Raw genomic sequence first — 13,387 nt, forward strand, 5'->3', positions numbered from 1 at the left:
AAAAAACTTTCAAGATAGCACTACAGTGGGGATGGGAATAAAAATCACAAAACATGTCCTCAAAGCACCTGCACACATTCATACACTACGTAAATATTAATTAGAGCAGAATACATTCTCTTCCACCAGGTTCATTTATGTGAATTTTCGGAGCATGAATGCAACATACTAAGATTAAGATTTAGTAGAAATGAGAAAAATGCATTTCATTGAGACAGTTTTGCTTAAATATTCACATAAATACTTCACTTATCATACTAATCCTTAATCAAAAGAACCATAGTTTCTAGGTTATTTACATCTGAATGCTAGAAGATAGAGAATTCAATCCCTCAGTCAAAAATGCACTGCTTTGTGAGTGACAAAAGATAAGGACACTGGGAAAGAAAATATTTAAGGCTCATCTTGGGAACCAAGACATTTGCATTTCATAGAAGGGAATTATCCTTCATTGGAATATAAGGTGCTGAAAACAATGGAGGCAATTACCTTCTTGGTCCATTGCCTAACCCTGCGCTTACCACCCTCTGCAGGAGCAGTCTGGGAGCTGGCCCTGGTCACCTGAACACTTTATACCTGAGTTGGTTAGCCAAGTCACAAACAAGGCGGCAGGCTGTCATATTATGACTTCTTTTTTTTTTTTAAGTTTATGAGTACTCTTTTAAAAAATAGATTTCACTACAGAAACACCAACTCTCTCAGCTGAGGAACCATATCTCTCTTCTTGAAGACCAAGGTAAACTAAGCTTTTTCTCTTATTTTTTCCATTTTTATCTCTTTGGCTACAGGTATAAATAAACTAGCTGACAGCAACAGTCTTGTCAGGGCATCTTATTTCTTAGATACAGACAGTTAGACTTTGTATTGTTTTTAGTGGCCCTTCACGTATTTTTTCTTTCATGCAGTTATTTAACAAACATCATGTATCTACTGTGTGCAACAAATGCAGAGGAAAACCAAGAACGATAGAAAAAGACACAAAAGTCATTGATTACTCAGTTTTTCTTAAGTGCTATAATAGAGATATGCCTAGGCTGTGGTGGTGGGGCTACAAAACTGATACAACAATGAAGAAATATATAAATATATAAACACAGAGTAGAACTGAGGAAATCCACAGATACTGCACTATAACTGTGTATAACTGTATAACTGTGTATAACTGTGAAGGAAGCCTGAGCTTCCTTCATAGTCACAGCGAGCTCCTAGAATTCAAGAACCCTGATTTATCTCACTCACTGATTCCTTCAGATCTTCAAAGTGTCACTGGACTCACATGTATGTGTTTGGGGGTTGGGGCAGGAGCTAACTTTATCAGCCAACAGACTTCCCAGTGCCTACTACAAAGAGTACTGCTATAATATTTTACTCCCTTTTCGGTTCCAAGTATCCTCTAAAGTAAGGATGCTACTTTCTTGGGCTCTGTGGTACCTATGAAAACTCTAAATAGATTAAATTACAATATAATCCCCACCCAATTTTTTAACTCTCTACATGCTTACTAACAAAGGCTATTTTCTGATTCTGTTTGCACCAAACGATACAGCCCTAGAAGAAAATCAGGCAAAGAATTCTATCTTTAAAAATAAGTTATTCACATTTTGAGTCATTCATGGCCTCTGCTACACTAGATAACTGTTATGCATTTTAGGTAACTTAGAGTTCTTTTAAGGAAAATGAAGTGAATGGTTATATAAACTTTAGGAAGAAAGTGACTTCTTATGAGCTAAGAAGGAAAAAGTAGAAAATACCAGTTAAAACAGGGTTTCAACTGTTGGCAAATTCATTTCTACACAGTATATCTTTTTGCTCATTACCAAGAAAAGGGAGTTAATATTCATTAAATCTTACTCAGACAAGATAACCAGTTAAGTACATGAAAAGAAAATTATAATGTGTTTAAGCCAGAACATTTTCAGAGAGAATCTACTCTGGAATTTTTAGAGGGTGGCGCGACATACACGTTACGATATCCTTCTTGTAGTCACAATGGACGTTGTGATTTTGCTGTGGAGCTTTGACTTTTGGAACACAACACTCTTTGCTGTGATTAAAAAGGCTTGCCTGTTGATAGTGTACCATTTGAAGTAATAAACTTATTCAAGTCTCACTAGTATTCTCAATTAGAACCACCTGGTTAAAAAAAAGGAATACAGGTATCGATCGCATCAAACGTTTTCATTGGGAAGTTGACACGGACATTCACACGGTTTATTGTGGGTGGCCTCAGAAGCTTTCCTGTGTATGAGAAGCAGAACTACAGGCCTTCTTGTACAAGTTCCTGTATATCTTTTCCATGCTGTTCTCAAAGATGGGTCGGTGGGATTTTCCTTTATAAGTGGCTGCCCTGTTGGACCAGTATTCACCATCATCCAAATGGAATACACCATGTGGCCGCTGAAATGAGCTGTAAGAAAACATGCACAAGATTAAAACAATGGTGAAACAGATGAGCAGCAGTACTGTACAAATCACATGGTTATGGAGTACTCCACAGGTGTGTATGCTCTGTTTAGACTATGAGAAATAAAAGACAGTAAGGCCTGTGCCTTCAAAGAGTGATGCTATCACTCAAAGAGTGATGTTCCACTCCTTCATGGAACAATGAAGGGAAAATTGTGTGTGAGACACAGTTAAAAAGGAATCAGAGAGGACATTGGTGGGACATGGTGAAAGCAGAGCACGGAGGGTGTCAGGCCAGTTAAGACAGCGTCCAGCTTCTGAAGCCAGGCAGACCTGGCACTGAACTCCACTCAGTCCTTCACAGCCTGGAGATCCTGAGCAACTGATTCAACTGCCCAGGGTCTCAGCTTTCTTTACTGTATTTTTGCAGTATTGTTTGAAAAACTAAAGAGAGTATACAAAAGTTGCATAGTACAGTTCTTTCCTTGCACACAAAAGTTATCAGTTATGGGGCATTGGACTGCTAGGTATTTTATACATTTTTTTAATATCAAAAAAACCTTACAACTCTCTGAAATTAGTACTGTGGAAACTGAGACTCGGTGAAGTGCAGGGACTTCCTGAGACCGCTCAGCTAGTAAACGGCAGAGTGGAAAGGGACAGAGTGTCTGTGGCTCTAAGGCCAGTCCCGCTGTGGCAGGCTGCCGTCCGCGGGCAGGGGAAGAACTGCAGATGCAACAGGAACCACTTTTGGAAAACGGGGGAAAAAGCAAAGGAGTGTATTTAAGTGACAGGGATCCACTGTAAGTTTTAGAGTTTTGAAGGAAAAAAAAGAAAAAAATAATAGCTAGGAAGCTACACAATAGTTGTAATGGGAATAGGGGGAAAAGATCTTTCTTTTTCCCCTCTTTCTGAAGGCTTGATAGCATTTTGAAAAAAACATACCAGAGCTGTAATGTTACTATCACAAACATTGCAAATTCTGGGCTTACCACGTCCTTTGTCAGAAATACAATGTTGCCTTCTTCAAAGACTAAGTTAATTTTATTTTTTAAATATATAATTGATCTACTTCAATAAATTAAGCACTAGTTATAGATAAGACCTCTCAGGCATATTAAGAGATTAAGTTTGCACATTATAAAACTACATATCCTGATTATTTAAATGCTATAAATATTTTGTTCATGTATTTGGAATCTCACTCCACAAAAAACAAACAATCTCTTTCCGAACTTATCAGTCCCTTGATGTCACCTCTGTTGTCAACTGTGCAGCAGGGGCTCTCGGAGCTGTACAAACATGTATTTGTTTTCTGGCCTGAAGTCAGTGTCAGCACCTGAACACAGTAACGGTGACCGTGAAAGATGGCATGAAGTGTCTGTGTTATCATTTCTAGAGCTTACACAGTGTCAGTGATGATGTGGGAAAGCATTTATACACTCACTTTGGATAACTGTTTGGCATGACCCAGGAAGCTTAAATACGCAACTTCAACCCAGTAATGCAACTGCTAGATGCCCCAGCAAGATTCTTGCAAATGTGTAGCACATGCAAACATGTTTGCTATAACATTCTTTGTAACAGAACTAAAACTAGAAGCAATCTGAATATCCATTTACATTAAAACAGATAAATCAAACCAGGGTGTAGCCTATAATAATATAGTATGCAGCAGGGAAAATCAATAATCTATAACTAAACATGAATGAAACCAAAAAAATCAATTAAAGGGAAAAGCCAACTTCAAACAATTCAAAGTTATAATTACATGAAGTTTAAAACAAAGAAAATTAAATAATTCATTGATTAAGGCTAGGTACACGTGTGGTACCACTAAAGAGAAAACGGTTAAGAGGAAAGTCACCACGGCCGCTATCCCTACGGAAGGAGGTACAACTGCTTAGGGGTATGAGGGGGCTTTACAGGGATGGGTTATGGTCCACTTCTTAAGCTGAATGGTGAATAAGTGGTTATTCATTCATGTTTATATTGATAATAATTATTATTATTTAGGATAAACAAACCTTAAAATGAATTCCTTTGTTATACTTCATACATCTTATATTAAATTTAAAAAATTCACTTCTGTGAACCATGACAATAGGTGTCTCAACCTCCTGAAGGCTGTGCTGAAACGGGATCCTACCTCCTGCTTCCTGGCATTATTTACTAGATCCTGTCAAGCTTGCTTACACTCAGTACTACCGCCGAAAAAGTTTTAAAAATTATACAGTTTCTGGGATAACAAAAGTGTTTTAAAACATGACTCTCATTACTTCTATTTTGTCCACTCAGTTTCATAGATGTAATTAAAACCATTTCTAATAAGGTCAGCATAATCCTTAAAATTTTTTTAAAGGCCTTAGCCAAGTCTCAATGTGCTTTGATATAGTTACATTTCCTTCATTAGCTTTGCTCAACCAATTGTCTAGCCAGCTGAATATATTTCACACCATTTCTCACTGGGCCTAACTCCTATTGTCACTGGAACCAATTTTTGGGGGGAGGGGGAATTTAAGTCAAGTGATAAATCACACATATTTTTTTCTTCCTCCCTCCCTCCCTTCCTTCCTTCCATTTTTTGTGGGGTTTTTTGTTTTTTTGTGGTTTTTTTTGCTTTTAGGTTTGCAATTAGCAAACCCAAATACACACACACACATTTCTGCATGTTCTTCATATCTCTGCAAACACACCCACCAGATTGAGTCCCTGCAGTAGCCTTGTTCTGCATACTACATTAGGGGTCCCACATATTGTGTTTGTTTGGTTGTCTCTTATTTATTTTTGTTTTGCAGCAAGTCATGTACTAATTAATATTTCACAAAACACAGGTTTGTCCCTATCTCCCTATTGTCCACAACCATCAACTTCACTGCATTCTAATGGCCAGATAATAATGTCCTTGTCTGAATTCTGTATTTTGTTTAGTCACCAGACTAGTTATACTACAATAAACCTACTCAAGATAAATTTGAATTTCTAGCACACCATCACCAAACTATCAGAAAGGTAACATTAAAAATCATTGTGTAGGTTTGTCCAAGGTTGTAAACCAAATCCTTAATCCCTATATAAATCATTATATTTAATGTTAGCAGGCACAGATTTGCTACTGCTTTGGTTTCATTAGACAACAGTTTTTTTCCATGTCTCAAAACTGCCTTAAAATACCACCACAATATCTTGCAATGAATAAATAAAATTCAGAAAGCTTTTTAGCTTTCCTATTTACAGAACCTGCTTTGTAAACAAAAGCTAACATGGCCAAAACAGACATTCTAATGCTTTTAGATCTTGCAAATTTGGCAGGGAGTTTATTTCTATTTAAAATTGCAAACTTTATAAATTTAGTAAAAGCATTGTGGTTCTCTGGAGACAATTTGTAAATTGGTTCAAACTGGAAGTCTGAATTGCAAAACAGAGATATGAAGACAGAATGAGTTCTAATGTGGACCATGAATAAGTAGGTACAAAGATTATCAGAATCTTAAAAAAAACATTTTACTTCCAGACATGGAAGCATTGGCTCTCTAATTAATGAACTGTTAACATACTGAGTCAATGCTGGTTCTTCATTATTAGGAATATTAATGAATTTAAAATGTGTACATGACATTGAAAAATCTTATTATAGTTAAATAGGCTTTTAAAGACTACACTTCTGTTTTATCATGAGTATCTCCAGCTATCATTTATCCAAAGCATATATAAATTCCTATATATAAAATACAGCATCAATGCTATATACTATTAAATGGTTATCTTCAAAGAAGGGACAATACTATTATTTTATTGAATGCAATGCATTCTTTTTCAGCAACTTATACTCTCGCTACTTCAAAAGAAAGACTTCTATTTAATTACAACAATGCTATTAAGAAAAAAAGGACATTGACACTAGGATAATATCTGAGAAATGGGCAATTTCAAGTCCTAAGTGTTAAAAGGTATAAATCATAAATTTATTTTTTTAAAGTCTAGCATATATGCAAAGAAGAAACACATGTCTTAGCTAGCTTAGCATGGAGCAGGAAACAAAGAGCAAGACTTGCTTCTTGCTTAGGAAAAGGTGAATCACTGATGGCGTTTTCTCTATCAGTATCAATGGAGACCAACACATACTACTCTGTACATAGCCTTCAGATAATAGCTATAAGGTGATATACACAAAAAAGAAGATCAGGTGCATATTCTACACAAAGAACATGATGCTAAGTGAAGTAAGCCAGGCAGTGAAAGACAAACACTATATGATCTTACCCATAAGTGGAACCTAATCAACAAAACAAGCAAGTGAGGACAACAGAGCCAGAGACATGGAAATAAAGAACAAACTGACAGGGACCAGAAGGGAAGGGTGAGGGGAATAACAAGGGAAAAGAGAAAGGTCATCAAGGAACATGTATAAAGGACCCCGGGGACAAAGATAATGGGGAGGGTAGGATTGAATGTGGGAGGTGAGGTGGGTAGGGCAGAGGAGGGTAATGGGGGAATAATGGGGACAACTGTAATTGAACAACAATAAAAAGGATAATTGAAAGATTATGAGAATAAAAAAAATTGGGGAATTGCTATTTTTGCTCAAAGAAACAGAGTTGAAATTGACTTTAAAAGATGATTCGTATTCTCTACTTTAAATTGTGACCTAAGAGTCAATATAATGAGATATTTTATACTACAAGAGATGAATTCCTTTCCATAACACTCAATAAAGGTTCATATCAAGCAAAACTCTGGCTGATAAAACACGTAGAATCGCACTGAGAATGCAACATATGCTCTATACATATTGGATGGGTGGATGGATGGGCAGTAGTAAGGAAAGTATTCAAAGTCTAGGAATTCAGACCGGATGATAGAAGTTATATTATGGTGTAATAAAATCTAAAAGGCGTTTTTGTACCTTTTAAGATACCGTACAAAAATAAAAGTGTCATTAAGGACATCAAATTTTATGGATAAATTATAGCAGTAGTTCTCAAACTTTAACATATGCATTAAAGTCATCTGGAGCACTTACCACCACTTAGATTATCGAGCCTCAACTACAGAATTACCAATTTAGTAGCCTCAGGGGTCCAAGAATTTGATTTTCTAACCAGTACCACGATAATGCTGATGCTGATGGTCTAGAACCACACTGGAGAAAGCACTGAACTAGAGGATTCGATTTTTAGAGAAAAAAAATTTCTAAAGCTTAGGGAAAAAATTGCATTTATTATTTATCTTCTTTTATTAATTAGCAGGAACTATACAGTAAACATTAAAAGAAATCTATTCAAATGTATTTACTAAAGGCTGGTTATTTGTAGCTTACTCATAGGTCATTTGTTTCCCTTCCTGGCATAAAAATGTGTAGAAATGAGCCACTGACAACAAAGAAGGTCTAACATCTTTCATTATGAATTCTATTGCTAATCCATACCTAGCAATGTTATTAAATATCACTATCATAAAATGAGTTTACTTAAACAATGCCTTAGAGTTTCAGCAATTGATCAATATTAATCAAGTGCCCTATTTTAACATTTGAACTTTAAAAATAAAGAGCTCTTAGTATAATTCAGAGACCTTGATGGGCAGTCAAAAAACAAAGATAAGTAAAACATCTGTACCTTCAGAAAACACAGTTAACAGAAGGAAGCAAGGCAAATGTATAATGAAATTGTTACCATTTTGAGATCAATATTGCTAACTGAAATTATATATATATGAGAGGAAGGAGCAAGATAAAAGAGAAAAGGTCTAATAGTCTGTTGAGGTCATAAACGGTATCTCTGAAGAGGGGATAACTAGAACTTAGTCCAAAAGAATGAGTAGGCATTCACTAGGTAAGGGATAAACAAGAAGATAAGGGTTATTCCAGGCATCATACTGTAATAGAACCAGGGCATGATGCAGTCTGGATTGTCATGAGATAGCAGATACCTCTACATAGGTAAGAGTAAAGCAAGATTTAACTGTTCAGAGTCAAACAGAATTATATTCTGAAGAGAATAAGAAGCTTACAATGGAAGAATACGGAAGGAATTTCTACTAAAATGGGAGATGGAATTAAGAATACAATATACTATATAGCCATAAAAAAGAAAATTTTACCTTTCATAACAGCATGGATGGACCTGGAGATTATTATGCTAAGTGAAATAAGCCAGTCAGAGAAAAACAAATACCATTATAATCTCAATTATATGTGGAATCTAATGAACAAAATAAACTGACAAGCAAAACAGAAAGAGGCCCATGGATACATGGAACAGGATAACAGCTGTCAAAGGAGAAGTGATTTGGGGGACTGGATAAAAGGAAGTGAAGGGTGCCCTGGTTGGTGTAGCTCAGTGGATTGAGCACAACCATTGAGTGGTTGCTGGTTCGATTCCCAGCCAGGGCACATGCCTGGGTTGTGGGCCAGGTCCCCAGTTGGGGGAGCATGAGAGGCAACCACACATTGATGTTTCTCTCCCTTTCTCCCTCCCATCTCCTCTCCCTAAAAATAAATAAATAAAATCTTAAAAAAAAATTTTTAAAAGGAGGTAAAGGGATTAATCAAAAAATATATACAAGGTTTATCCAGAAAAAATCCAGCCATTGTTAATATAACCAGAATGGTTTGCGTCGATGTAACCTGGCAGCCAAGGACAGTAGACTGGAATGTGCATGTGTGAACAATGATGACTTCACTGCACTATTCAGTGAGAATGGTAGATGCCATTGAGTGAGCATGTATACTGTGTGGCTGTCACATTCAAAATGACTGAGCAAGCAGAACAAAGAATCTGCATCAGATTTTGTGTTAAGCTTGAACATTCCTCTACGGAAATTATTCAGATGATTCAGAAGGCATTCAGGGATGATGCAATGAGTGTGGTACAAATAAACGTGCAGCATATACCCTTCAAAGATGGTCGAGAATCTGTTGAAAGTGATCCCCATTTTGAAAGGCCTACAACAAGCAGAACACCTGAGAGCGCTGAACACATATGGGCTGCAATCAACAAAGATCAGCAACTGACAGTGTGACAGCTGGAAGCTGATCTGGGGACTCCAAAATATGCAAGTACTATGTCTGAACTTTCCAAGATTTTGATTCCAGGATCTTGGCATGAAATGTGTTGTGGCAAAATTTGTTCTTTGGTTTCTGCTAACATCGTGCTACAGTTGCTAATGACTTGAATCAAACCCCTACCAATGAGCCAGATTTCCTCAAGAAGGTCATAGCTGGAGATAAACGGTGTATCTATGGCTATGATCCAAAAATGAAGGCCCAGTCATCCCAATGGAAGTCGCCTGGTTTTCCATACCAAAAGAAGGTATGGCAAAGATGCAGCAAGATCAAGACCATTTAAACTGTGTTTTTTGATTAGGAAGGTAATGTCCCTCATAGTACACCCTTCTAGGCCAAACAATTAATGAGTACTACCTCAATCTTCCTTACTGGTTGAGAGATGCAACATGATGAAAGCAGCCATAGCTGTGGGCAACTGGTGATTGGCAGCTTCATCTCCACAACATGCCTGCTCATGCATCACATCTTGTGCAGAGTTTTTTGATGAAACATCAAATTACCCAGGTAACTCAGCCCCCCTACAGCCCAGATTCGGTGCTCTGTGACTTCTAGCTTTTCCCAAAACTAAAATCACCTTTGAAAGGGAAGAGATTTCAGACCGCTGAGGAGATCAGGAAAATATGACAGGGCAGCTGATGGCAATTCCAGCAAAGGATTTTGCAGTGTTTTAAACAGTGGAAGAGAGGTGGGGAGAACTATATGAGGTTCCAAGGTGCCTACTTTGAAGGGGACTGAGGTGTCATTATCCTCTGTACAATGTTTCTTGTATCTTCTTCAATAAATGCCTCTATTTTTCATATTACATGACTGGATACTTTCTGGACAGACCTTGTATAATAACACATAGACGGGACAACAGTGCGGTTGACGGTCAGAAGGAAAGTGTGTGGGGGCTGGCTGGAGGTGGGCAAAGTTTGGGATGGGATAAGGATAGAAAGAGACTTTACTTAGGGTGGTGGGCGAACATTATGCAGATGATGCTTTATTGAGTTGTACACTTGAAACCTGTATGGTTTTATGAACCAATGTCATACCAATAAATTCAATTAAAAAAAGAAAAAAGATACAATATACAGATGATGTATTATAGAATTGTACACTTGAAACCTATATACTTTTATTAACCAATGTCACCCAATAAATTCAATTAAAAATAAAAAATTAAAAGTTAAAAAAAATTAAAGTCTCCTTAACCTCAAAAATTATTTCTAAGACAAATTGTCTTTATTTAAACACACAAAAATAGTATTTTAAAGTCATATTTTAAGTTATCCCTCTGGTGTCACTAATGCAGGTTATAAACTCAGTATCATTATCATGTCCATTGAGAACATCCTATTTCTTTTTATTATTCTACTCTGAATTCCTCCCCATACCTCAAGTAAAAAAAAAATTTAAAAAAACTAGCCATAAAACTGACATAATATGGAATGTAGCCTGAATATCTCAAGTAGTTTCATAAATAAATAAAACAATAAACATATTTTTTATTCCTAATGTTATCACTAAAGCAACTACAGGTTGAGCATAGTATCATGAAATATTACTAATTGTGGCTTCCAAAGCTAACTTGAGGCTGCTGCTAATAATCTTCTATGTCATCATCAGCCGTCTATCTGTCTAAGACTATGTAGCCAAAACCATAGTTGCCTACTTGTTCATGAGAATGCATAACACCAGAAAGCCATTGTGGTTATACCTACTGGTGTTCTTTAAGGGGCTGCCAGGCATCAATACTGAGTAAGCTAGTCTAATTACCAAGGCATATTTTTGTTTTGAAAAATGAATATAACCCATGGATGTACTCCCCTTCAGAGCAGGGATTTTTTTCTTTTCTTATTTTTTCCAACCACCTTGCTCAAATTCCCGATGCAGCTAGCAAAAAACCTCTGTTTAAAGCAGGAGACTTATTTGATTTAGTATACATGTTTCCTGTCTATTCTGTGTGACAGGGCCTTTTACACAAGCCTTTTTCTTTTTGTATGTGTTACATGTTTATTGTATTAAATAAAGAGGAATACACATTTAAAAAGTAAAGATGAAACCAACACTTCCCTTTTCTAATCATCAGAAACTTTCTAGACCCCTAAGCTACAATTTTTAAAACACTTTGAAAAATCACATAAACATGCAGCAACACAAATTTTCTGAATATCAATATGCCCTCTAGACAAAAACCTTTAACTAAATCTTAAATATTTAATTAAAAAGGACTTTATTATACTTGAGTTAATTACACAAGATCCAATGAATTCAAATTAGAATTAAGCAATATTTTCTCACTTAAAAATGAAGGCTTATTTTTATTCTTAGTCAAGAAATTTTAAGTCTCATGACTTAAGATATATTATTTAGATTTGATATATTATTTAGATTTTTTCTTCCATTTGTTAATACTCAAGATAGCTTTTTGGCTATTTATTAAATCTTAGTAAATTCATGAAATTAATCAGATAGTGACCGAGGAGAAAGAGATGAAAACTATACTCAGTCCTGTGTTACTTAAAAATAAGTAGCCCAAATTTAAATTACTCAGTTTGAGATTTTGTTATAAATAATTTCATAATTAAAGCATTTATATTGAGCATATTCCTACTGTTAGTAACCTAAAAAATAAACATAAGCAAATAGAAAACAGTTATATCAATAGCTAATTCCATTACAGAATGTAGCTAAAATTTGGGGCAACAGTCATAAAAGGCAAAGTGATATTCTAACATGAACTTCAAATTATTTGTATTCTTACTTCTCTCTTTTTGTGGCCAACCCCCATCTATATAAAGCATCACTTCATGCCTGGTCTTTAATTAGGACTAATGTTCAAATAGGATAGTGATGCCAGAAGTACTGTAGAAATTTGAGATATACACAGAAGGTGCTAGTAGGAGGAAAGAGCATCCCGGGGCCCTGATACCATAACACATGTCTAAAATTTTAACAGCAGCAACATGAAATTGAGAAAGAAGTATGCATGGGTAGTAGATTCTTTCCCCAATCCAGCTCCCAAATACCAAAGCATTAGAAGTAAAAGCTCACTTAACAACTCCTCTATAAGAGAATTCTTCCTAATTAATTTCATACTCAAAGGTGGTGGAAGACATAGGACAGCTAGCATGGATATATAATATAGCCTGAAATAAGCCCCGGATATGTGGATTTGCAGGGAAGTCAGAGAGACTAAAGATCCTAAGTGGGATGAAAGTGTCACCATTAGTTGACTACATTTGTTTTCATTGAAAAGTTTCATTAATGCAAACATTAAAATATTTTAATAGGATTTTACATAGTTAAATACTTTAAATATATAAAATATAATTAATAATTGCTACTTTGAGTCTAAATTTCCCACAAATCAAGCACATTAAGAAGCAGGTTATTTTTAATCAGTATGAGGAAGATCTCCATACTGCACAGAATTAAGCAACCTCATACCTGTACTCAGGGTCACTGTCATAGGCATAGTCTCGGCAGAAAAGACCTCTTTTCAGTTCTAGTTCTTCTTCTTTCTCTGTATCTCTCTCATCCTGAAAAAGTAAAGATTATTATTAATTCATTTTATAATCATAATGACACTCAACATCTTGCTGGGAAATGTTCTCCTCCTCCCCTATTATAAGAAATTGAATGAAATGTTTGCATGTCTCAGGAAACAAAAGAGTAGGTCAGAATTTATCATTCTGTTCAGTAAGACTAATATAGTTTTATTGTATTTTTGTTAACACTGCTTATCAAAGACTGGACACCCAGTAGAAGTTTCTTGAATCAGCGAATGAATGGGAATGGATACTATGTATTAAGATACGAAAGAAGATGTGTAGTAGTATCTTACACATTGTTATGTGGAATCAGAATGCAAGGCTACTTCTTGGGCAGATTGTTCTTCTCATAGACACATTCAAGAGCTTAAGAAATAGG

General features: G+C 35.8%; 1 protein-coding gene across 3 annotated transcripts in view; it reads right to left on the reverse strand.

Annotated features, from left to right (window-relative positions):
* Nucleotides 1-1,173: 1,173 nt before the first annotated feature.
* SPATA6 (spermatogenesis associated 6) overlaps nucleotides 1,174-13,387 on the reverse strand; it is a 96,310-nt gene continuing 84,096 nt past the window's right edge. The window contains exons 12-13 of one of the 3 annotated variants that reach the window (XM_028513700.2): nucleotides 12,905-12,996; nucleotides 1,174-2,407 (exon numbers count right to left, since the gene is read on the reverse strand). In XM_028513700.2, the coding sequence (XP_028369501.2) occupies nucleotides 2,227-2,407; nucleotides 12,905-12,996 (273 nt within the window). In that variant the 3' untranslated portion in view covers nucleotides 1,174-2,226. The remainder of the gene's footprint in view (nucleotides 2,408-12,904; nucleotides 12,997-13,387) is intronic. The other 2 variants (XM_028513701.2, XM_036026061.1) reach the window with 2 other exon arrangements.

Source organism: Phyllostomus discolor, chromosome 5 (genome assembly GCF_004126475.2).
Source record: "Phyllostomus discolor isolate MPI-MPIP mPhyDis1 chromosome 5, mPhyDis1.pri.v3, whole genome shotgun sequence".
In the NCBI taxonomy this organism is placed as follows: Eukaryota; Metazoa; Chordata; class Mammalia; order Chiroptera; family Phyllostomidae; genus Phyllostomus; species Phyllostomus discolor.